The sequence below is a fragment of the Malaclemys terrapin genome, chromosome 21 (assembly GCF_027887155.1).
Source record: "Malaclemys terrapin pileata isolate rMalTer1 chromosome 21, rMalTer1.hap1, whole genome shotgun sequence".
In the NCBI taxonomy this organism is placed as follows: domain Eukaryota; kingdom Metazoa; phylum Chordata; order Testudines; family Emydidae; genus Malaclemys; species Malaclemys terrapin.
This window is the reverse complement of record NC_071525.1, coordinates 19,576,537-19,599,038: the sequence shown is the minus strand read 5'-3', so window position 1 is coordinate 19,599,038 and position 22,502 is coordinate 19,576,537. Positions and strand designations below refer to the sequence as shown.

At 54.0% G+C, this 22,502-nt stretch overlaps 1 protein-coding gene across 2 annotated transcripts; it reads left to right on the top strand.

Moving 5' to 3' along the window:
* Positions 1-10,448: 10,448 nt before the first annotated feature.
* Positions 10,449-22,163, top strand: LOC128827193 (phospholipase A2 inhibitor and Ly6/PLAUR domain-containing protein-like). Of its 2 annotated transcripts, none has more exons than XM_054010986.1 (6): positions 10,449-10,527; positions 15,311-15,413; positions 17,221-17,334; positions 18,363-18,515; positions 19,865-20,008; positions 21,437-22,163. In XM_054010986.1, the coding sequence occupies exons 2-6, from the start codon at positions 15,341-15,343 to the stop codon at positions 21,673-21,675; spliced, it is 723 nt and encodes a 240-aa protein (XP_053866961.1). In that variant the 5' UTR covers positions 10,449-10,527; positions 15,311-15,340; the 3' UTR covers positions 21,676-22,163. The 2 variants fall into 2 exon arrangements, with proteins under 2 accessions (XP_053866961.1, XP_053866962.1); XM_054010987.1 differs by lacking the exon at positions 10,449-10,527 and adding an exon at positions 15,168-15,211.
* The last annotated feature ends 339 nt before the right edge of the window (positions 22,164-22,502 follow it).

Here is a 22,502-nt window from a genome sequence, read left to right as displayed (position 1 = left end):
ATAAACGTCCAATGCAAATCTCTTTCGAGCTGTTCTAGGTTCATTGGGGTTCCCAACGGGAGGTCGGATGGTTTGGTCTTGCGGTGCTAACGTGCGGCTGGATTTCAGCGTCTTCCTCTGCCCCAGACACTGGGGGAATCATTCAGTGTCTTTGCATCCCAGTTCCCCACCTGTATGATGAGACTAATAATATAGGGATATCCTATCTCAGAGAGCTGGAAGAGACCTTGAAAGGTCATTGAGTTGAGTCCAGTCCCCTGCCATCACAGCAGGATCAAGTACCATCCCTGACAGATTATTTTTGCCCCAAATCCCTAACTGGCCCCCTTCAAGGATTGAATTTACAGCCTTGGATTTAACAGGCCAATGCTCAAACCACTGAGCTATCCTTCCCCCTCTAATAGCCTATCATTGGGTTGTGGGGAGGCTAAACATTAAATAAACGGGGTTCTCATGGAGCAGGGGCCTAGCGGCCATAAAAGAGCCACCGATCGAGCGAGTGAGGCCGTTCATTACAGGCCCCATCTTGCCCTGGGATCTGAATTTGACTCCTAGCGCTTCAGAATTCAAAGCGTGAGCAGTTCGCAGTGGCGTTAAAGGGCTGTATCGTGCTAGAAGCTGTGGCAGCGGGGTGTGGACCAGACGGTCATGGGAGACACCCCATGCACTAAATGGAATCCAAAGGTACCCCTGGGTTGGCTTTCTTAACCCCAAACTCATTGATAACCTAATAAAGTCCAGGTCAACCTTCTCCTGAGACCTAGCTGCTCCTAGAGTTCCTCTTTCCATGCTGCTCAGCCCGCACCCTGGGTCCTCTCTTACCTCCAATCCGCAGATTAGCAGCTTTAGTCAAAGGGTATTGTGGGTAAATACTAGGAGACTGTTACCCATGGGGCGCTACCTATGCGAGGGGGAGAATGGAGCAGGTGAGCCCATTGAGGGGCTGTCTGGGGTCAGTCAAAACTTTTTCCCTGCAACTAAAAGTGGCTTTTCAAGAGAAACCCAAATTTTAACCCAAAAACTGATGGCAGCAGAGAGGGGAAAGAAAGTCTTTGAAGAAGGAGGAACGTGATCTAGTGGACTAGAGCAGGGCAGGGGCGAAGGCGGGATACCAGGCTAGATGGGCCTGTTGGTCTGAGCTGGGTGATGCTAGGAAATTGCAGTGTCATGGACTGCCTCTGTGGATGTGGAATCAGCCCTGTGCTGTCAGGACTGTGTCTGGTATCTCCCAGCCCACAGGCAAAGGAGGGTCATTAAACTTGATGACTCCCCTTCATGACAGAGCCCCTTAGGACAAGGGGATGACTGAAGCCCAGAGTCCAATCAGGTCTATTACTGTCCCCTACAGCAGTGGTCTCCAAAGTGGGGTTCGCGCACCCCAGGGGATGCACAAGAGGATCCTTGGGGGTGCGCGACAGGAGGGGTGCTTTTTTTTTTTTTTGCTTCGTCAGTTCGGGCAGGAGTCCGAGCGGCTTTTTTGGGGGGTTTTTTGGTAGAGCCGGAGCAGCAGGGGTGCGTGCTCAAAATTTTTTTACTGATAGGGGTGCACGAACAAAAACGTTTGGAGACCACTGCTCTACGGCATCAATCGAGAGCCAGCCAGGGGTCATTTCTTACCACCATACTGCTACCACTAAGTCATCACATCAGTAGCATAAAGGACCCTTAACCAGTCAACCCTACCTGTAGTCCTCTCCTCAAACCATGAAAACAACCTCCTTCCTCTCCTGTGGTGGGATGGATATGCCACTAGCCAAGGATGCAAGACTGACTTTCTGCTTAGGGTGACCCAGGGCATAGTCTCCGCAGGTTTCTTGCCCTTTGGTCCCACACTCAGGACAACGACATTTCAGTGCCTCCACACTGTCTCTTGACATTCTCCCCTCTCCTCCCCCCCACTTTAATTTTTGCCCCGTGACTCTTTCTGGTGTTTGTGGGTTTCTGGCTCAGGACAGCTGCAGCATCCGTAAGGGAAAATATCACCCAGAAATGACCCCTCCAAAGAGCCACGTTCACCATGGGACCCTCCTCTCCCTACCTGGGGGACCCAACTCCTCTATCTCCCCGCCACCCCATCGGCATTAACGGACGAGGACTCGGGGTGGGGGACAGCAGCCTTCGCTCTGCTGAGGCTGTTCCTCCTGGCAGGGACGATGGGATGAATGGGGAACATTCTGGAGAAGGAGCCGGGTAAGCTGTTGTGAGTGGGTGCATGGGAGCATCCCAAGGGGTTCAGGCCCCACGGAGGAATAGTTTGCGTGGAGGAGGGAGTTAGGAGTGGGGATTTCATTGCGAGGAATTCTGCCCCATTAGAACAGCCCCAGCTGTGCAAAAAGGAGAAACATCCGGCCACCGTTGGGTTGGAGGATGGTGGCTGGGAACAGCTGTATTTGTCTGGAGAACAGAGATCCAGGCCACGGTGGGGGCATTAGATGGTTTCCCGGCAGAAGGGGAAGCAACTGGAATGAGGGCAGGGTGTGGGGTGAAAAGGGCAAGGGACTGGAACTTGGGGAGGCACAAGAGGGATTGGCGATGAGGGATTGTCAGGCTATTAACTCAGGGGAACGTGTTGGGAAAACAAAACTGGGACCCACAGCCTTTGGAAAACCACCAGGAATGTAATCCAGGGCTGGGAGCCGCTGTTAGCGGACACAGCGGCTTTAAAGCAACAGGAGTCATCTTTGGCATCACAATATTTGCTGGAAAAACCAAATGGTCCGTGGGAGCATTGTGTGCGGCCCATGAGAAGCAGGTCGCCTCCAACGGTTGGATTAGGAGAAGGTTTACTGGAGAGACTCGAAGGCAGAGAGGAAGATGTGGCCAGCACTAAAATTGCCGGATTCTGACTGTTTGAGTGGGGCTGGAGGAAGAATTGAGAAATTTCAGCAGGGAGTTAAATAAAATACAGATGGTGGTGTCGTAACAGGGAACACGGGTTTCATTAGCAGCTTATCCTCACTAGGACTGAGAAGCCCCTGAAGGGTTAAAATCCATGTGCATTTTATTTAACAACCTGGTATATGGATTGGGACAGCTCTTTTCCAGACCCAAAGTCCAGAGTATGGTCAAGAGACCAGAGGCCTAGCAAATAGTGATTCGCTAAGAGAAAAGCAGAATAAACAAGATAACATTGCCTTTGCTAAGCTATGCTTGGTCAGTAGAAATGCCAGATGTTGAAGCAATAATTTCATCCAATGTTTCAAATTGAACAAAGGATCCCTGTTCCTATTGTGTTAGTCTCTTCTGTAGGGAAATGTTCTTCCCACAGATCCAACCTTGAGTTTATGAAAAGTTGGCATATGTCAGTATAAAATATGTCATCCTTCCACCTCCCTTCCCAGGGACCAATGCCCTGCCTTAAGACATAAAGGAGATAATCTTTATTGTCAGATACTTTCACTGTTTCTTTGCTTTAACCCCTAGGAATGTTCCTGTTGGACAATCAAAGGAGTTGCTCCATTCCTATGGACCCCAAATCAGAATCCAACATATATATTTTATACTAATAACATTTTATCAAAGTATTAATTAAATGTTAACTTGCTAACTTGAGACCATGGGCGGAGACATTATGTAACCTGTTAACCATTGGCTAATGTGCTATCTTGTCTTGCTGCAAAACCTATCCCGGGGTGTGGAACTGCCTACCCCGTCACTTTCCCCCGCCCATGGAAAATCTATATATTCTATTGTAATCAATTGATTGATAGTGTCTCTGAGCCTAATAAGCCAGGTGACACTCCGCCAGCACTGTGTGTAATAAACCCCTATGCTTGACCTCTACACGGTGTGGATTTATATCCTTCACCCCCTTTCCAATGCAACAAACACAGCATCTCTCGGTGGGCTGAAACATTTACTCCCCCAGCCGAACTGTGGTTCCCCCATATGCAAAACTGTAGGTTGAGTTGTGGGTCTACTCTGTGTCACTTGGTCTGGGGCATCAAAAGACTTAACAAGTGTATACACCTGACCTGTTGGATTGTACACAGACACCCTTCGCTAAAACAAAGGGTTGTGGAAAAGCCTTTGAGTGTGTTGAGTTTGTCTGGGCTAAGCAGGCAAAGCAAATCAGTCACGCTCGACTTCCAAAAAACCAGAGTGGAGTTAGGTTTTTAACCCAGGAACAAACGGTTGGGTTTGATTGTTTTTTTCTCCTGTTTATTCAGCGGTTTGTGGTTTTCTGTGATGACAGATGAAGCCATTGTGGGTTGAATGTATGGCGTGTTTTCTTTTTTTAAATAAGTGGTCAATTGACGTGTTTTAAACTATGGAAGGTTACGCTGCTAAAGGCAAAGACGGCTCTTACCAAACTAACATCCTGGGTTAAGAAAACGCAGGCTTGATTCAAGGCTGCTCCAGCATGGGCTGTGAATGGAGGGTCAAGCCACCCGGACCGAAGGCTGTTGCAGGTGTTTGCTTTGTGTTTGCCACATGTGGCGGGTTGTATATTGGAGACAGCGTTGCAGGTCAGAGCTCTGTGCCAAGCGAAATTGCCACGGCGCTCAGCGATGTTGCTGGTGAAACAGATGGGTAAAGACCGCTGTGAAGAACAAGTCCCGGGTGATTTTGACCCCCTTTGGGGGTTGCAATTGGCTTGTGAATGCCAAAGCGCCTTTAAAAAGAAGTCTTTTCAAAAGAGTGGGAAAATGCTTGGGGAAAAATGTCTCAGGGGCTAAATATTACACAAACCGAGCACGTTTAACCTCTTGTGCATGGCATTTTCATGGACTGTGGGAATGGGCCACTGCAAATAAATACACCAGCAGCCAGCAGAGGGGAAAGTTCAACTTCCCATTTTGGGCACATGGCTAGAAGAAGTGATGGGGGGGCTGATGGGGCTGCGGTTACCTAGGATGCCACTAGGGGGAGCCAGAGTCCAAGTGACATAGCGGGATGGAACCTCATGGGACAGAAGCACGCTCTGCTGGTGCCCCTCACTCCCGACCTGCAGCCCCTACTAGCCCAGCCCTGGGCTCCCCCAGCCCTGCCAGTGCCCCTCACTCCCGATCTGCCGTCCCCGGCTAGTGCAGCCCTTGGCTCCCCCGTTACCTCTCCCGGTGCCCCCACTCCCAACCCACAGCCCCCTGCTAGCCCAGCCCTGCCCACCCCCCAGCTCTGCCAGTGCCCCTCACTCCCGACCCGCAGCCCCCTGCTAGCCCGGCCCTGCCCCCCCCAGCTCTGCCGGTGCCCCTCACTCCCGACCCGCAGCCCCTGCCAGCCCAGCCCGGCCCCCCCCAGCTCTGCCGGTGCCCCTCACTCCCGACCCGCAGCCCCCTGCTAGCCCAGCCCTGCCCACCCCCCAGCTCCGCTGGTGCCCCTCACTCCCGACCCGCAGCCCCTGCTAGCCCAGCCCTGCCCCCCAGCTCTGCCGGTGCCCCTCACTCCCGACCCGCAGCCCCTGCTAGCCCAGCCCTGCCCCCGCCAGCTCTGCTGGTGCCCCTCACTCCCGACCCGCAGCCCCTGCTAGCCCAGCCCTGCCCCCCAGCTCTGCCGGTGCCCCTCACTCCCGACCCGCAGCCCCTGCTAGCCCAGCCCTGCCCCCGCCAGCCCTGCCAGTGCCCCTCACTCCCGATCTGCCGTCCCCGGCTAGTGCAGCCCTTGGCTCCCCCGTTACCTCTCCCGGTGCCCCCACTCCCAACCCACAGCCCCCTGCTAGCCCAGCCCTGCCCACCCCCCAGCTCTGCCAGTGCCCCTCACTCCCGACCCGCAGCCCCCTGCTAGCCCAGCCCTGCCCACCCCCCAGCTCTGCTGGTGCCCCTCACTCCCGATCTGCCGTCCCCTGCTAGTCCAGCCCTTGGCTCCCCCGTTACCTCTGCTGGTGCCCCTCACTCCCAACCCACAGCCCCCTGCTAGCCCAGCCCTGCCCCCCCCAGCTCTGCCGGTGTCCCTCACTCCCGACCCACAGAACCCTGCTAGCCCAGCCCTGCCCCCCCGCCAGCTCTGCTGATGCCCCTCACTCCCGACCCGCAGCCCCCTGCTAGCCCATCCGAGGAACTTGGAGAGGAGGAAGCCACACTGGTGGGGGTCACGGGGAGGTTACAGACAGGTACGTGTATTGATTGCTGTGCCCCCACTCCAGAGCAGCTGGGCTGGGCCATGAGGACTCCAGGGCAGGGAAGCCGGGGAGTGAGGGTGCGCTGCTCACAGGGACACACATGTGTGTGTGTGTGGGGGGAGGGCATGCGGGGGAAGTCAGGAAAGGGTAGCAGCGCAGACAGACACATGGAGCAAGGCTCAGCCCCTCCACCAGGGGGCAGCAGGGACACACACACACACACACACACACACACACACACACACAGCAGGGCTCAGCCCCTCCAGAAGGCGGCATCAGGGACACACACACACACACACACACACACACAGCAGGGCTCAGCCCCTCCAGAAGGCGGCATCAGACACACACACACACATAGAGTCATACTCAGACTGTGGGCCTCACTAGGCGGTACAACTTGAAATACAGATTCCCTTGCTCAAATGCTCCCGTCACCCGTGCAGCCCCCCCCCAACCCCACCTCCCCCCAACCCCACCTGTGGCACGCACCAGGAGTGATTCCTGCAGTGTAACCATGCCAGTCCCCAGACAAACAATGCAACGTGCCGGAAACGCACATCAAGGAAGCGGTTTGCTGGGTCACTTCGGGAGTGTGCCGCGCCCTGCATCCCCGCCTGACGCCTGACTCAGAGCGACTCAGCATCGCTTCGCCGTCGGCCAAACAGCGGCACCCAGGGGACGAAATCCAGGCTCGAACCGAGGGGGGTTTTTTAGTCTCCAGAGAACTGGACGAAGTTTCCTCCTGGAACAGGACCAGGTGCTCCGGAGGAGCTGAGTGGAAGTGGTTCTGGAGGGGATCCCACCCTCTGGAACCAGAGTCGCTAGCGAAAATAATGGTGACAGCATAGGCGCCGACTCCGTGGGTGCCCCGGGGCTGGAAAAACTGCCAATCAGTTTCTCTCCCTCCCTCCAGTGCCTCCCGCCCACCAAGATCACCTGTTCAGTGGCCTGCAGGAGGTGCTGGGGGAGGGGGCGGAGCAAGGGTGGGAAGAGGCGGGACAGGGGCAGAAAGAGGTGGGGTGGGGTGGGGCCTTGGAGGAAGGGGTGGAGTGGAGACAGGGCCTGGGGCAGAGTGGGGATCTAGCACCCTCCGGGAAATGAGAAAGTCGGCGCCCGGGGGTGACAGAAAACCTTCACCTTGATTTCGTCTGCACCGTAGCCGCAGCCGTGTTAGTCCCAGGATGTTAGAGAGACAAGGTGTGGGAAGGAACAGCTTTGATTGGACCAGCTCTCTCGCCAACAGAAGTCGTGCCGATAAGGTGTGATGTTGAGCAGAATTTCAGGGGGGAATTTTGCAGGAAATGTCCACTTGAAAGGACTGGCCCGAGCCTCCAATTTTCATAGATGTTATGGCCAGGGGAGACAGCTGCACTCACTTCACCTCACCTGCCTAACACGGGCTGTAGGATTTCCCGAAATCATCCCCATTTGGACAAAAGTGGATCTTCTCGAGAAACAGCCAATCTTGCTTTTAAAATCGCCAGGGATGGAGAATCCACCGCAGGGCTTGGCCAGCTGTTCTATGTGTTAATTACTCTCACTGTTAAAAATGTGTGCCTTAATTCTCATCTGGATTTGTCTGGCTTCAACTTGCAGCCATTGGATCGTGTTAGACCATTGCTGGATTGAAGAGCCCCCGATCAAATTTCTTTCCCCCATTAAAGACTGTGATCAGATCACCCCTTCACCTTCTCTTTGTTACACTAAATACATCGAGTTTCTGGAGTCTCTCACGCTAAGGCAGGTTTTCCAACCCTTTAATCATTCTCGTGGCTCTTCTCTGACCCCTCCTCCATTTATCAACAGCAATAACGGGACACAGGATTCTCAGTTTTGAACTGTTCTTTGTGGTCACAAGAACTAGAAACTGATATTTTTTTATTTGACAAAAGTGGAGATTTTCACGTATTCACCTGACTCCAGGAACTGAGGCTTGAAGAAAATCAGCAAACATTGAAAGAATTGGCTGTGCCTGAATGGCGAAATCTTTCACCAGACTGTTATCCTGTTTTTTTGACTATTCTAAATGAAAGGATCCATAAAGCTACAGCCCACTGGGTGTTGGCTTCTGGGCTGTTGTCACTGCTGTAACTTCCCTTAGCATCACTGTGAGGTGCATGGTATTTTTAATAAACCGCACCCTGCTACTTCCCGCTTTCTGTATGAATCAGTCGACGTAAAGAACAGATGTGCTAGGAGGGGAGCTGGAGAGTATGTGTATTTCATGGGCTAATATACCGCTTCACTGAAACCACAACAGCTCTGTGTGAAGTGATTTTCCTCTGGTTTGTGCATAATATCTGACCTAGAGCTGGTTTATGGGCATTCGTAGCTCTCCCATAGCCCTAAACACTTCCCCCTTAGATTGGTGGCAGTAGTGGGATCCTTGGTCTTCCCCCAGGTATCCAGTCTTGTGCCTCTATCTGGCTTACAGTGGAATTTTGCGATTCTCCCACTCTTAGACCAAGTGTGGGCACAACACGCATGTGTACCGACCATTTATTCCTAGCCTGGTCCAACTAGGCATCTGTTTAGAGCTAGTGGGAATGTTCTTTTGCTGGAAAATACCATTTCAGCAACACCGAAATTCCCCATGGGACTGTGTCAATTCTGAAGAAATTTCATTTAGGGGGGAAAGATGGAAAACAAACAAAAGCATTTCAATATGGCTGCAGCTTCGACATTTTTGGGAGAGAATGTTTTGATTTTTCATTTCTTTGTGAAAGATTTTGATCTGTTTTGTTTTAAAATTGCGTAAAAAACATTTTAAAGCATCAACATCGAAGCCAAATGCTTTGATTGACCCACAACGAATGTTTCCCCCCCAAATACCCACCTAGCAGGAAGCGTTGACATTCATGATTTGCATTCGGATTTGTAAAGAAACACAAACGTCACAAATTTTCCAATAAATTGGCAGTTCCTGTTCCCGCACAGCCCTGCATCTCTCTCTTTCGGGAAGCTGTGATCGCTTCTATCCCGTAACGAGCCTTCTTAAAACAAGGAGGTTTATTAGCAAATAGACCAAAGCAGCAGAGAAACCGATTTCCAAACAACAAACAGCCGACACGGACGCTTCCGTGCATCTGAAATAAATTTCACTCCAAGCTAAGGGCTTGTCTATGTGGGGACATGAACACCCGCTTTGCAATGGGAGGAGATCAAAGTGCAAGAGGAAACTTTTAGTAGCAAGGTCCATGCGACAGCTAGTGCACTAAGTGCACCTAAGCTAGATGGGTCTCTGTCACGGAGCATGGGGGGACACAAGGCCCTGCACACCCGGCTTCCTGCGATTCACCATGACTCTCAGCCAGCCAGTAAAGCAGAAGGTTTATTTAGACAACAGGAATACAGTCCAAGACAGGTCTTGCAGGCACAGACAACAGGAACCCCCCCCCAATTAGGTGCATCTTGGGGTCCCAGGGCACCACAGCCCCCTTGGGAGGTCAGAGCCCCATCTGCCTCCCCAGCCCTTCCACCAGCCAGCTCTGAAACTCTCCCTCCAGCGACCCCTCCCACAGCCTTTGTTCAGTTTCCCGGGCCAAGGTGTCACCTGGCCTCCAACCCCTTCCTGGGTTCTCATGTAACATGCTCAGGTATTCTCCCTCATGGCCAGTCTCCCATCCCCCAATGCAGACCATCCTAGCCACACTCCCCTCTCAGCATTCAAAGACCACATTAAGAACAGTCCCAGTTCGTCACACAGCCATTCCCCAGTTTGTAGCTGTGCATTGGGGTCTCCCTTCCTAAGTGATGTTCTTTGCTCTTGTCTTGACAGAATTTCCTCCTGTTGATTTCGGACCAATTCTCCAACTTGTCTAGGCTGTTTCGAACTCTCAGCCTGCCCTCCAAAGTGCTTGCAACCCTTCCTGGCCTGGGGTCAGCCACGGATCTTAGAGACATGCTCCCCACTTTGTTATCCGAGTCATTAATAAACATATGGAAGAGTTCCAGTCCCAGGACTGGCCCCGGGACCCCACTAGATGTCCTCCCAGTTTAACCATTAATAGCTGCTCTTTGAGGAGGGTCTTCCAACCAGTGGTGCACCCACCTAGTGGTGATTTCTTTGAGCCCTCATTTCCCTGGCTTGCTTATGGAAATGTCAAAAACCCAGCGAAAATCAAGCTCTATCTCATCTTCGGTGTCTCCCCCGTGCATTAGGCCGGGAACGTTGTCGATCTTCAGAAACACCCATCCCCACACCTCTTACAGGGCTGCCCAGGGCATCAACTGCTCCCCACACATTTCAGTTATTATTTTGATTCCCTTAGTTACGCCGCCAGCAGTAACCAGGATCCTGAGGTTTTGCTGCTGTGTGTTCTTTCTCTCGCCGCTTCCGTTCTCTATCTGAACCAGCCTTTGGTTCTGCTATAAAGGAAGGAAGGGTGGGGGCTCTGGCCACGGCTGGTGACTGAGACTTCAGAGAGGGAAGCACCTGGGTCTGCTGAAGCCCACGATAACCAAAGGTACGTTTATTATTCTTCATTCTACGGTAGCAGCCGGTGGCTCCGGTTAGCGATGGGCGTCCGGGAGCGCCAGCTGCTGTACGCACGTACTGAAAGGGTACTGTCTTCCCCAAAGATCTTGCAGTAGAAGATCAGGGTTCCTGTTGTTCCAGGCAGTGCACAGACCCCAATATTGTCTCTGTTGTGCCGGGTGCTGCACAGATCCCAGCCAAGATCAGGGCCCCGTTGTGCCAGGTGCTGTGCAGACCCTGACCGAGATCAGCTGCTGCGTAAGCAGCTCATGACAGACAGTCCCTGACTTCAAAACACTTGCACTCTAGATAGACCAAGGAAGGATCAGTCTCTCCACTTAACAGATGGGGGAAACTGAGGCACAGTGTGATGCAATGACTCAGACGGGTGTCTGGGGCTGACCCAGGAATAGAACATGGGTGTCCTGAGTCCCACTGGGAACAGTGCTGCTCAACATAGCCATACATTGCTAGATTATTGGGCTCAACGGGTAGAGATCAATGACTCCATGTCTAGTTGGCAGCCGGTATCAAGCGGAGTGCCCCAAGGGTCGGTCCTGGGGCCGGTTTTGTTTAATATCTTTATTAATGATCTGGAGGATGGTGTGGACTGCACTCTCAGCAAGTTTGCAAATGACACTAAACTGGGAGGAGTGGTAGATACGCTGGAGGGTAGGGATCAGATACAGAGGGACCTAGACAAATTGGAGGATTGGGCCAAAAGAAACCTGATGAGGTTCAACAAGGGCAAGTGCAGAGTCCTGCACTTAGGACGGAAGAATCCCATGCACTGCTACAGACTAGGGACCGAATGGCTAGGTAGCAGTTCTGCTGAAAAGGACCTAGGGGTTACAGTGGACGAGAAGCTGGATATGAGTCAACAGTGTGTCATTGTTGCCAAGAAGGCTAACGGCATTTTGGGCTGTATAAGTAGGAGCGTTGCCAGCAGATCGAGGGACGTGATCACTCCCCTCTATTCAGCATTGGTGAGGCCTCATCTGGAGTACTGTGTCCAGTTTTGGGCCCCACACTACAAGAAGGATGTGGAAAAATTGGAAAGAGTCCAGTGGAGGACAACAAAAATGATTAGGGGTCTGGAGCACATGACTTATGAGGAGAGGCTGAGGGAACTGGGATTATTTAGTCTGCAGAAGAGAAGAATGAGAGGGGATTTGATAGCTGCTTTCAACTACCTGAAGGGGGGTTCCAAAGAGGATGGAGCTCGGCTGTTCTCAGTGGTACCTGATGACAGAACAAGGAGTAATGGTCTCAAGTTGCAGTGGGGGAGGTCTAGGTTGGATATTAGGAAACACTATTTCACTAGGAGGGTGGTGAAGCACTGGAATGGGTTACCTAGGGAGGTGGTGGAGTCTCCTTCCTTGGAGGTTTTTAAGGTCTGGCTTGACAAAGCCCTGGCTGGGATGATTTAGTTGGGGATTGGTCCTGCTTTGAGCAGGGGGTTGGACTAGATGACCTCCTGAGGTGCCTTCCAACTCTGATATTCTATGATTCTATGAATCTATGATCTGGAAAAACCTGTGAGGTGACCAAGTTTGCAGATGATACAAAATTACTCAAGAGAGTTAAGCCCAAAGCTGCCTGTGAAGAGTTACAGAGGGATCTCACCGAACTGGGCATCAAAATGGCAGAGGAAATTCAAGGTTGATAAATGCAAAGTAATGCACATTGGAAAACATAATCCTAACTATACATATAAAGTGATGGGGACTAAATTAGCTGTTACAACTCAAGAAAGAGATCTTGGAGTCATTGTGGATAGTTCTCTGAAACATCCACTCAATGTGCAGCGTCAGTCAAAAAAGGGAACAGAATGTTGGGAATCATCAAGAAAGGGGTAGATAATAAGACTGAAAATATCATGTTGCCTCCATATAAATCTATGATACGCCCACATCTTGAATACTGCGTGCAGATGTGGCTGTCCCATCTCATAAAAGATATACTGGAATTGGAAAAGGTGCAGAGAAGGGCAACAAAAATGATGAGGAGGATGGAACAGCTTCCATATGAGGAGAGATTAATAAGCCTGGGACTTTTCAGCTTGGAAAAGAGACGGCTAAGGGGGGATAGGAGAGAGGTCTGTAAAATCACGAGTGGTGCAGAGAAAGTGCACAAGGAAGTGTTATTTACTCCTTCCCATAACACACGAACCAGGTGTCACCAGATGAAATGACTAGGCAGCAGGTTTAAAAGAAACATGCGGAAGTACGACTTCACCCAGCGCACAGCTAGCCTGTGGCATTCGCTGCCAGGGGCACCATTTCAGATCCGGGGGGGGGGGGGGGAACTTTAACCATCATTCCAGGAGTTATGTAGGCAGCTGAAATCTTTAGTTTTTTTGGCAGATACTAACTTAGAATTAGGTGGCAGGCGCTCTGTATCTAATTCCTATATGAAGAAAGAAAAATATAGATACAAACCCCAGTGAAAGCCCCATTTTACATTTATGTGTAAACTTAGAACAATCAGGAGATAACATAGCAAGATATTCCCACCCCAAGCCTTGAGGGATCGTAAGAGAATAAGAACGGCCAGACTGGGTCAGACCAATGGTCCATCTAGCCCAGTATCCTAGCTACTACCAGAAGACGATGCCAGGTGCATCAGAGGGAATGAACAGAACAGGCATTGATCGAGTGACCCATCCCGTCATCCACTCCCAGCTTCTAGCAAACAGGCTAGGGACACTCAGAGCAGGGGGTCACATCCCTGCCCATCCTGGCTAATAGCCACTGATGGACCTATCCTCCATGAACGTATCTAGTTCTTTTTTGAACCCTGTTCTAGTCTTGACCTTCACAACATCCTCTGGCAACGAGTTCTACAGGCTGACTGTGCGTTGTGTGAAGCAATACTTCCTTTTGTTTAGTCATTTCACTGGGTGACCCCTAGTTCTTCTGTTATGAGGAGGAGTAAATAACACTTCCTTATTCACTATCTCCACTGTCTCCGAAAACATTGTATAGCCCTCTCTCATATCCCCTCTCAGTCGTCTCTTTTCCAAGCTGAACAGTCCCAGTCCCAGTCTCCTCATACGGAAGCTGTTCCATCCCCCTCTTCATGTTTGTAGTGGTTCTCTGAACCTTTTCCAATTCCAGTAGATCTTTTTTGCGATGGGGTGACCACATCTGCACACAGTATTCAACATGTGGGCATCCCATGGATTTCTATAGATCCAATATTTTCTTTTCTGTCCTGTTATTGATCCGTTTCCTAATGATTCCCAACATTCTGTTCCCTTTTTTGACTGACGCTGCACATGGAGTGGATGTTTTCAGAGAACTATCCACAGTGACTCCAAGATCTTTCTTGAGTGGTAACAGCTAATTTAGATCCCATCATTGTATGTGTATAGTTGGGGTTATGTTTTCCGATATGCATCACTTTGCATCTACTTTCCTATATCAGTTTTGAAGCCTTAATACAAAACCGAACATTTTAATGTATATTACCTTTTGGAAAATGATAAGCAGGCAAATATACGCACTTTTAATTTGTGTATCTCGTTGCTCATGAAAAAGTTGAGTCTAAAGCAGTTGAGTTTCCCTCAAACATTCTTCTGAAACACGGAATAACTAATGAATTAGAGAAGTTCGTTTTAGCTTAATAAAAAGGAAAAACAAAAAGCTTTTCGGCTGACACTGGAAATAAAACTGCCCGGCTTTGTGGGGGAGACTCCTGGAGCTCAGCACTCACCAGGTCCCTTCTCTGGGCCAAGGCTGCCCAGGACCTGCCCTCCCCTGGCTCCCATCCCACCCGCGGGGACCGAGGAGCTATTTCCCCACAGGAAGGGCTTTGAGTGCCCGCTGGTGCCGGGGCTGCGAGCGCTGCTGCTGGCTGCGGGGGCTGGCAGGGGGGCTAATGGGCCAGGCTCTCAGCCGCCCAGCCGGAGGGGGCATGTGGGGATCTCATTATACCCGCTCTGCTCAGGGTGGGGGCGGACAGAGCCACGCAGACAGCTCCCCCCTCCCCCCCCCCCCGACCACGGAGCAGCAGCAGCCCACACAGCCGGGGATTTACATCCCACAGCCCGGCGTCAAGAGGGGGAGCTGGGGGGAGCTGTCGGTGCAGCTCCCGGGGGACAGCCCTGTCAGCCAGCAGCCACGTCCCACTCAGAGCCCAGCTACGGGCTGCGGCTTCCTCCGGGGAGAGCGCGAGGCAGGGGTTCATTTTCCTGTTTGTACCCCGCTGTGGTAGGAAACTCGGGGGATGGGGGGAAGAAGCCCCCCTTGCCCTCCCTAAATGGCGACCCAGGGGATGTTGTGAAACCCAGAAGTATAACTGGGCTCAGAAGACAATGAGATCAGTTCCTGGAGGATGGGTCCATCAGTGGCTACTAGCCAAGGTGGCCAGGGATGCATCCCCCTGCCCTGGGTGTCCCTAAACCTCTGACTGCCAGAAGCCGGGAGTGGCCGACAGAGGCTGGCTCACTTGATAATCGTCCGGTTCTGTCCATTCCCTCCGGGGCACTTGGCACTGGCCACTGCCAGACACAGGACCCTGGCTAGACGGGCCATTGCTCTGGTGATGCGGATATATTTTCTAGTGGTCTTAACTCGTTTCATTTTCTTTCTAGTCCCACCACATTGTAACTCCCAGGTTCAGACCGCCGTGGCTCAGAGACCTGATCGGTCCCAGCTCAAACACACCAGGTCTGTGACTGAGACGGGGAGAGAACCCAGGAGTCCTGGCTCCCAGTCCCAGTGTCTGCCTGTTAATCACCTGACCTGTCAATGCTTGCTGTCCTACAGGGCCCACGTGACCTTGTGCTCTGCTCCGTCATGACGAAAGTGCTCGTCACCCTCTGCGTCCTCGGCGCTCTCCAAGCAACCGCAGCAGCTCAGAATGAAACGGGTGAGTCACCAGCGGTCGGGGCCGGCAGCCTGAGCTGTGGCCACCCCATAGGGGACAGGAGGGGCGTGGTCCTGCTTTAAAGAGTGTGTGAGCCCTCTAGCGGTGCTCACTGTGTTCTGTGACTGAGACACCCCCAAACCCCAGGTCGTCTGGGGATAATGTCGGTTGGAAAGTGGGGGGCGTCAGGGGGTTCCCCCCCAACGGAAATTTCAAGCTGTCCATGGAAAATCGAAACATGCAAAATTTCAATCCTGAAACGTTGCCGCAGTGCCTTGTGGGAGCTGTAGTTCAGGGACCTTGTGTTCTTTTGAGGAGGGGAGTGGGGTCTAGTGGTTAGAGCAGGGTGGGGCTGGGATCCAGGACTTCTGGGTTCTAGTCCCAGTTCTGGGAGGGGAGTGGGGTCCAGTGGTTAGAGCAGGGTGGGGCTGGGATCCAGGACTTCTGGGTTCTAGTCCCAGTTCTGGGAGGGGAGTGGGGTCTAGTGGTTAGAGAAGGGCCAGCTGGGAGCCAGGACTCTTGGGTTCTCCCCCCCCCCCAGAGCTCTGGGAAGGGAGTGGGGTCTAGTGAGTTAGAGTGGGGGGGCAGTCTGGGACCCAGGACTCCTGGGTTCTCTATCTGTTTCTGGGAGGGGAGTGGGGTTGAGTGGTTAGAGCAGGGGGCTGGGAGCCAGGACTCCTGGGTTCTCTCCCCAGCTCTGGGAGAGGAGTGGGGTCTAGTGGTTAGAGCGGGAGGCTGGAAACCAGGTGCATCATGAGACACTTAGTCCAGGTAGGAGAATAGGAGCAGGAGACAACTGAATGGCACCTCCCATGATGCACCGGGTGCCATTTCTGGCTTCAAATATGATCTTTTTTGGCCCCCGAAATCAATTCAGTTTCTGGCTGTTCAGCATTTCAGCCACAGGGGGTAGGGGGGCAGAGTGCAGTCCCGCGGGTGGGGAAAACAAAGACAAAACAACCCCACCAGCTACCCAATGGGCTGTGGGTGGGGAACTAGCCCTGCCAATCAGCAGGAGGTGTGGCCCAGCTGGCGTTGATCAATCACCAATCACTGCCGAGGCTGCGGGCAGTGGGCGGAGCCTGAAGGCTATATGAGTCGGACCCCGCGCACTCCAGGAGGGCCGGGGGGCGAGAGGTGACCCACGGCAGAAGGGGTCACTCAGCCGCAAGCCCTAGAGACAACGCCAGAGCTGGGTCTGACCCACGGCTCTTTGGGCGAGATGGTGTCATGTGCGGGCACCGATCAGAGCTTCTGTGAAGAGACGGAGAACTCACAGGGAAATGGGCCCGAAGCAAACAGCTGGAGATGATGGTGAAAGCTGTGTTGATGCACCCCTGTTTTGTAAGAACTGCTACGTCTTCTGCTTTCCTGTCTGCCCCTCACCTCAGTTTCTGGGTCATCTGGGCCCACAAACAATCGGGGGGTGACATCAAAATATTCAGCCCTTTGCCAAGGTCCATTTTCCATCCATGAATGGCCGGAATGGAAAATTTTCCGCTGCCATTGGGACCCGGCGGGGTAACATTTGTGGGTTATTATCAGGTGAACGCAGAAGATGTCACAGCCCCTTGGTGGTTTGATCTGCTCCCCAGCCCTGGGGTGGAATAGTGCCCCCTTGAGTGAGGGTGGCTGTAGGTGAGCAGGTCTATTGCACACTTCCAAGGGCTTTTGCACACTCAACCCTTTCCCCCGGGCCACGGGGTAGCAGTGCCAAGTCCGGGGGAAACTAAGGCAAGCAAAATTGGGAAGCCAGACGTTGGTTGGGTACAAAGATGAGTTTTTCTCCCTGCCCCCCCTCTCTTTTCAGGTACGCCTCTGGCCTGTTTCTATTGCAAATCTGGGCAAAGCTGTCACACCGTCCCCCAGACCTGCTCCCCGCCCCAGGACGCCTGCATCATCGTTCAAGAACACAACACGCTCGGTGAGTCCCGTCGTGGCGGCTGTGGGAGGCGCCCGTGCGGCAGGAACCCTGCTCTTGGGCACGTTTGCCATGCGCCTCCCTAGCTGCTCCCGAGGGCGGTCGTGGGGTCCCCATCAGCGGAGGTTTTCCGACCAGGTTGGACGAACACCTGTAAGGGCTGGTCTAGGTTGCCTTGGTCCGCCCTCAGCACCGGGGGCTGGACTGGATGAGGTCTCTTCCAACTAGCGGCGGCATGGGGCACTCGCCGGGTGATCGCAGGGAGCCCCCCAGCAGCGAGGGGCCCCCCAGGCCTGGGGACTCAGTTTCTTGTCCCCAGGGACAATATGACAGCCAAGGGGAAGTGCCCGCCCCACTCAGTGTCATGGCCCAGGGATGGCAGCCCCCCCGGTGGGATGATGCCAACCCCCCCCATGGTTTTGGGGAGGCAACACTAGTCAGGACCCTGGAATTGAGCCTAGCAGGGAGGGCACCCTGGGATGAACCCCCCGCTGCTTCCAGCCCTGCGGTCCTACAGAGGCAGCTGCTGATGGTTATAAGGTGGCGAGGGGTGAGGGGCGCATCCTGGAACGGCCGTGGCTCAGGGGCCGTCCTGCTGAGCGAGGCACCAAGGAAGAAAATGTAGAGGGAACGGCTGGGATTCAGGGCCCGATCCCCTGAGGCGCCCAACTCTCCTAGATCAGGGCCTTGGGCGGGAGGCCCCTCTCTCTGCCTGGGACGATCTCTCCCCTGGAGGTGGGCGCCCAAGTCAGGCCAGGCATTTCCCGTTTGGAAAGAAACAAGGGAGACCCCCAGGCCCGGCTAATCTCTGCTCTTGGAGCTGCTCTGACTGGGGCAGCTAACTGAATGGTGCCTGGGCTGGGGAGAAATCGGCTGTATTGCCTGGTGGTTAGCGCCGTCACCTGGCTGTGGGAGACCCACCTTGAGGATCTGCTCATGCCAATATTTAACAGGGGCCGTGCGGCTGCGGTGGCTCCGTCAGTGTAACAGGCACATGACATTCCCTTCTTGCTTCGCTGCCTTTCCAACAGGCGCGGAGAATTCGGGCACGTACCAGTCCTGCGCCGACTCCCGCCAGAGCCTCACGGGCTTCCTGGCTTTTTACTTCGGGGCCAAGGTGGCCGTGGAGATCCGGTCGGAGATTTGCAAGAGCGGTGACTGCAGTGCCGAGTCCACGCCCTCCAGTACGTACCGCCGGCTTCGGGTCTGATTCGCGGGCGCGGGGAAGCCGCTGGGTCGAATCTCAAACCTCCAAGGCGCTGCTATTCCTGGCCTCGGGGGAAAGCCAGGAGATTTCCGAAGACCCTGGGGCAAGCAGGCAGTTCGGGGGGAAGTCATTTGTCATGGGAAGCAAGTGGGGATGAGACACGTGCAGGGGAGAGAGGGAAGTTTTAATGCCTTTGTCCTGGTAAGACCTTTCCTTGCACACTGTGTCCAGCTGTGGTCCCCAACCTTCAAGGCAGATGAATTCAAACTAGGGCAGGTGCAGAGCAGGGCTACGGGGCTGCTCAGAGACATGGGGAGCCGGATTTATGAGAGGGGACTGGAAGAGCTGGGTTTGTTTAGCCTGGGATAATGCAGGCTGAGAGGAGACCTCATTGCTCTCAGGGGGCATCTTCTGGGGTGCAAACCGGACCAGTAAGGGGTCACCCTGTAACCACGTGTGCCTGAAAACGCCCTAGTTCTGTAGCTTACTGCCTGGATGCCTGCAGCCTGCGGTCCCCTGAGTGTCTGTGGGCTGGGCAGCAGGTGTCCAGCACTCTGCCCCTGGTACCCTCCACTCCGTGGCTGCTGCTTGCAAAGGTGACCCCAACCCACGCCCCCCCCGTCAGAGGCACAATCCGGTTTGTTTGCTCCTTTAAAGAGACCCTGCAGCTTGCCACAGTACCGGCAGTTAACCATCGCTTCTGTTCAAACACAGCACCAGGCTGGCTGAGATCAGTGGTTTTCCACCTGTCTGAGATTTCCAAAGGAGTCCGCACCCCCATTCGGAATTCTTTAGGGCCATTTCTTACCGACCCTTTTCTTCGATCCCTTTGGTTGAAGAACCCATCTCGGCCTCCGTCGCTGGACAGGCACCTGCGGGCCGGAGCTCCTGCACGCGGAGAAACATGGGTCCTTCCACCAAGGCGGGTTGAAGCCCCTGGAAACTGCTGGGTTTTGTCTCTTGAAAGGAGCAAACGTGCACGGAGCAAGGTGGACGCAAGCCCTGACTAGTCCGGAGTGTGCCCCAGAACACGACAGGGGGAAGCAGCCCTGAGGGATAAGAATGATAGAAGTTGGTGGATGAGGTGGGTGCGGGAACACACGGGCCAGGAAGTGACCGAGGCTGGAAGTCAGGATGTTTCTAGTGGCCAGAGGAGAGGGGTGGCAGGACAGCTGCCCGCTGGAGGTGTGGGGGCAAATAACCGCGCTAGCTGCCTGAGCGGGATGATGTGCCGGGTTGATGGCCCGGGAAGGTCCTGCCTGTCCTACGTTCTCCTGCCACGGTTTCTTCCCGGAGCAAAACCTTCTTTCCCCGGCTGCCTTTCAGGGCGGGCTATCAGCAACGTCCCCAACGGGCTGCAGTGCCCGGCCTGCTACGCCCCGGGCTTCGAGAGCTGCGAGAGCGACGGGAACCTGCGCTGCACGGGAGGTGCTGACCAATGTGCTGCCGTCGTTGGGACGCTGGCGCAAGGTGCGGCTTCCTTCACTCCGGGGCGGGTTGGGGAGCCGGGGGGCGTCCTGGGGCTCGTCCGCACCGGCTGAGCCGGGAAACGTCCCTTTGCTTAGCAACAGCCGAAACAATAGAGCCCATCACTCAAAACAAAGAGCTACATGATCAGACTCTGTCCCGGCTCCAAGCCCCCCCACTCTAGCTCACTGCACCCCACTCTCCTCCCACAGCCAGGGATAGTACCCAGGTGTCCTGGTTACCAGTTCTCTCTAACCACTAGACCCCATGTCCTTCCCAGAGGTAGGGATAGAACCCACATGTCCTGGCTCCCAGCCCCCCTGCTCTAACCACTAGATCCCATTCCCCATCCAGAGCCAGGGATAGAACCCAGGAGTCCTGGCTCTCAGCCCCCTGGAGATTCCAGCAAGACTTTTACCCCCTTTGCTGAGCAGCAGCAAAATTCTAGGGCCTTGTAGATCAGTTTCCCACTGGAGGAGAAATCCGTGGGGCAAAGTCTAGTATTTCCTTAGGGCAGCTTGCCTGTTTACACTGTTTCCACCAGTCCTGGAACAGAGGAGGGTGTAAACGGCATGCAGGCTGTCCCCTTAATCTCCATTCAAACTCAAGGGACTCTCAGGGAATATTTCTGGAGTTAGAGATTCATGCAGAGAGCAATTTCTCCTGCTGCTTGCCACAGCTGCCCTGGAAAGATACCACATCAAAAAAAAACAGACTGCAAGCTTCTCCGACTAGGTGAAACATCTGCCCGGAGGGTCATTGCTTCTGTAAGATGAGCACACTGCACCCCCTCAGAGCCCCCTGTGCCCCAGGAACTCCCTGCCATTCCTCCTTACTCCATGTGCCCCCCATACCCAGGTACCCCCAGGCCAGGGGCTCTGCATGCTCTTATCCACCAAAGCATGAGATGCTGTCATACGGCATGCAGGACCTCCCTTTGCTAGGCCAGTGATAACGATTCAGAGGCCAGGGCATCTTGCAAAGAAACGTGGGTGCATCTTGAGGACTGCGCTGGAAGAAGAGCGGGGTTCCCCCAACCCCCAGAGGTTTATTTTACCTCCATACTTGATACTGGTTCCACCGCTGATGGAATCCTGTGTCCAGTGCTGGGGTCGGGGAGCATGGTGGTAAATTGGAGTGTGTGGGTGGGGGTGGGGGGGCGAGAGGGGGGTCCAGAGAAGAGCCATGGGAATGATCCAAGACATGGAAAACCTGGCTTTAAAGTCCGGGGGCCTACGCTACGCAGGACGCCATGTTCACTGATCACAAGGGTCCTTCCTGGCCTGAGAATTATTAACCAGGCTGGGAGCTACCCCAAGACCACTAGGGCTTGGAGACGAGGTCCCTGGAGAACCAGCCTGGGCCCGATCATGGCGTCATGGAAGGGATTAGGCCGTGCCGTGTCTGATCTGCTCTGGTTTCCCCACACAGGTGGTGTCGCGATCCCGTTTGCAGGCCGGGGCTGCGCTACCCGGGCGGCCTGTGGCATCAAGATGCTGGAATCGGGGGTGTTCACCTACAAACTGACCAATGTCCAATGCAGCCCAGCGCCCAAAGCGCAGACCAGCAGCGCCACCCGGAGTCTGGCCTGGGGTCCCTTCACCCTGGGCAGCATCGTACCCCGGGTGCCCCTTTTCCTCCCTGCTCTTCTGGGGCTATGCCTCTGCTAATGCCCCATCTGCATGACTGGCCGCCCCACAGGCCATTAGTGTCTCAGTATAACCAATGCGCTCTGCCTTTCCCCGCGCCTGACTGTGCCTCAGTTTCCCCCTCTTTGTAAGGGGGATAACAATGGCGAGCTGCCCTTGCAAAGGTCTTTGGGATCCCTGGATGGGCAGGGGCTTGAAACAGAGTCCGATACAGCCAAGAGGAGACTCTCTGCTAATTCCGTTGGGTTTGGAGCAAAGTGCTGTGTATTATTAATATCCCCTCACAGCTTCTCCCCCAGCCTTTCAAAGATCCCTGCGAGGGAATAGAACCCTGGACTCCTGACTTGCAGCCCCCCAGCTCTAACCACTAGACCCCACTCGCCTCCCAGAGCTGGGGATAGAACCCAGGAGTACTGGCTCCCAGCTCCCTGGAGACTCCAGAAATGGTCCGAGTCCCCCTGTGCGTTTCAAATGGCTCTGAATAAAGCATGATCAGAGATGCAATCGCCCAGGAGCGTCCCTGCATGCGCGTGTGTTTGTGTGTACCAGCGCTGACCGTGTCTGCTCTGCTTTCATGTGTCTCTGCCAAACACCAGTGCTTCAGGGAGCAACTCTGCCTCCAGAACTGACTCCAATCAGAAGCTTCAGGGCACAGCAAACGCACCTGCTCTTGCACACCTCCCTCCACACAAAAACCTTGCACAATCCCCCCACCCCAGAACTAGCAAAACCCCAGCACGTCTCCCTGCGAGTCACAACTTGCTCGCACAATCAGAAAAGTCCTGCCCAGGCTAAGTGTAACAGCGCCACCTGGTGACACCTGCCCTAATGATATTCTGGAGTTCCCC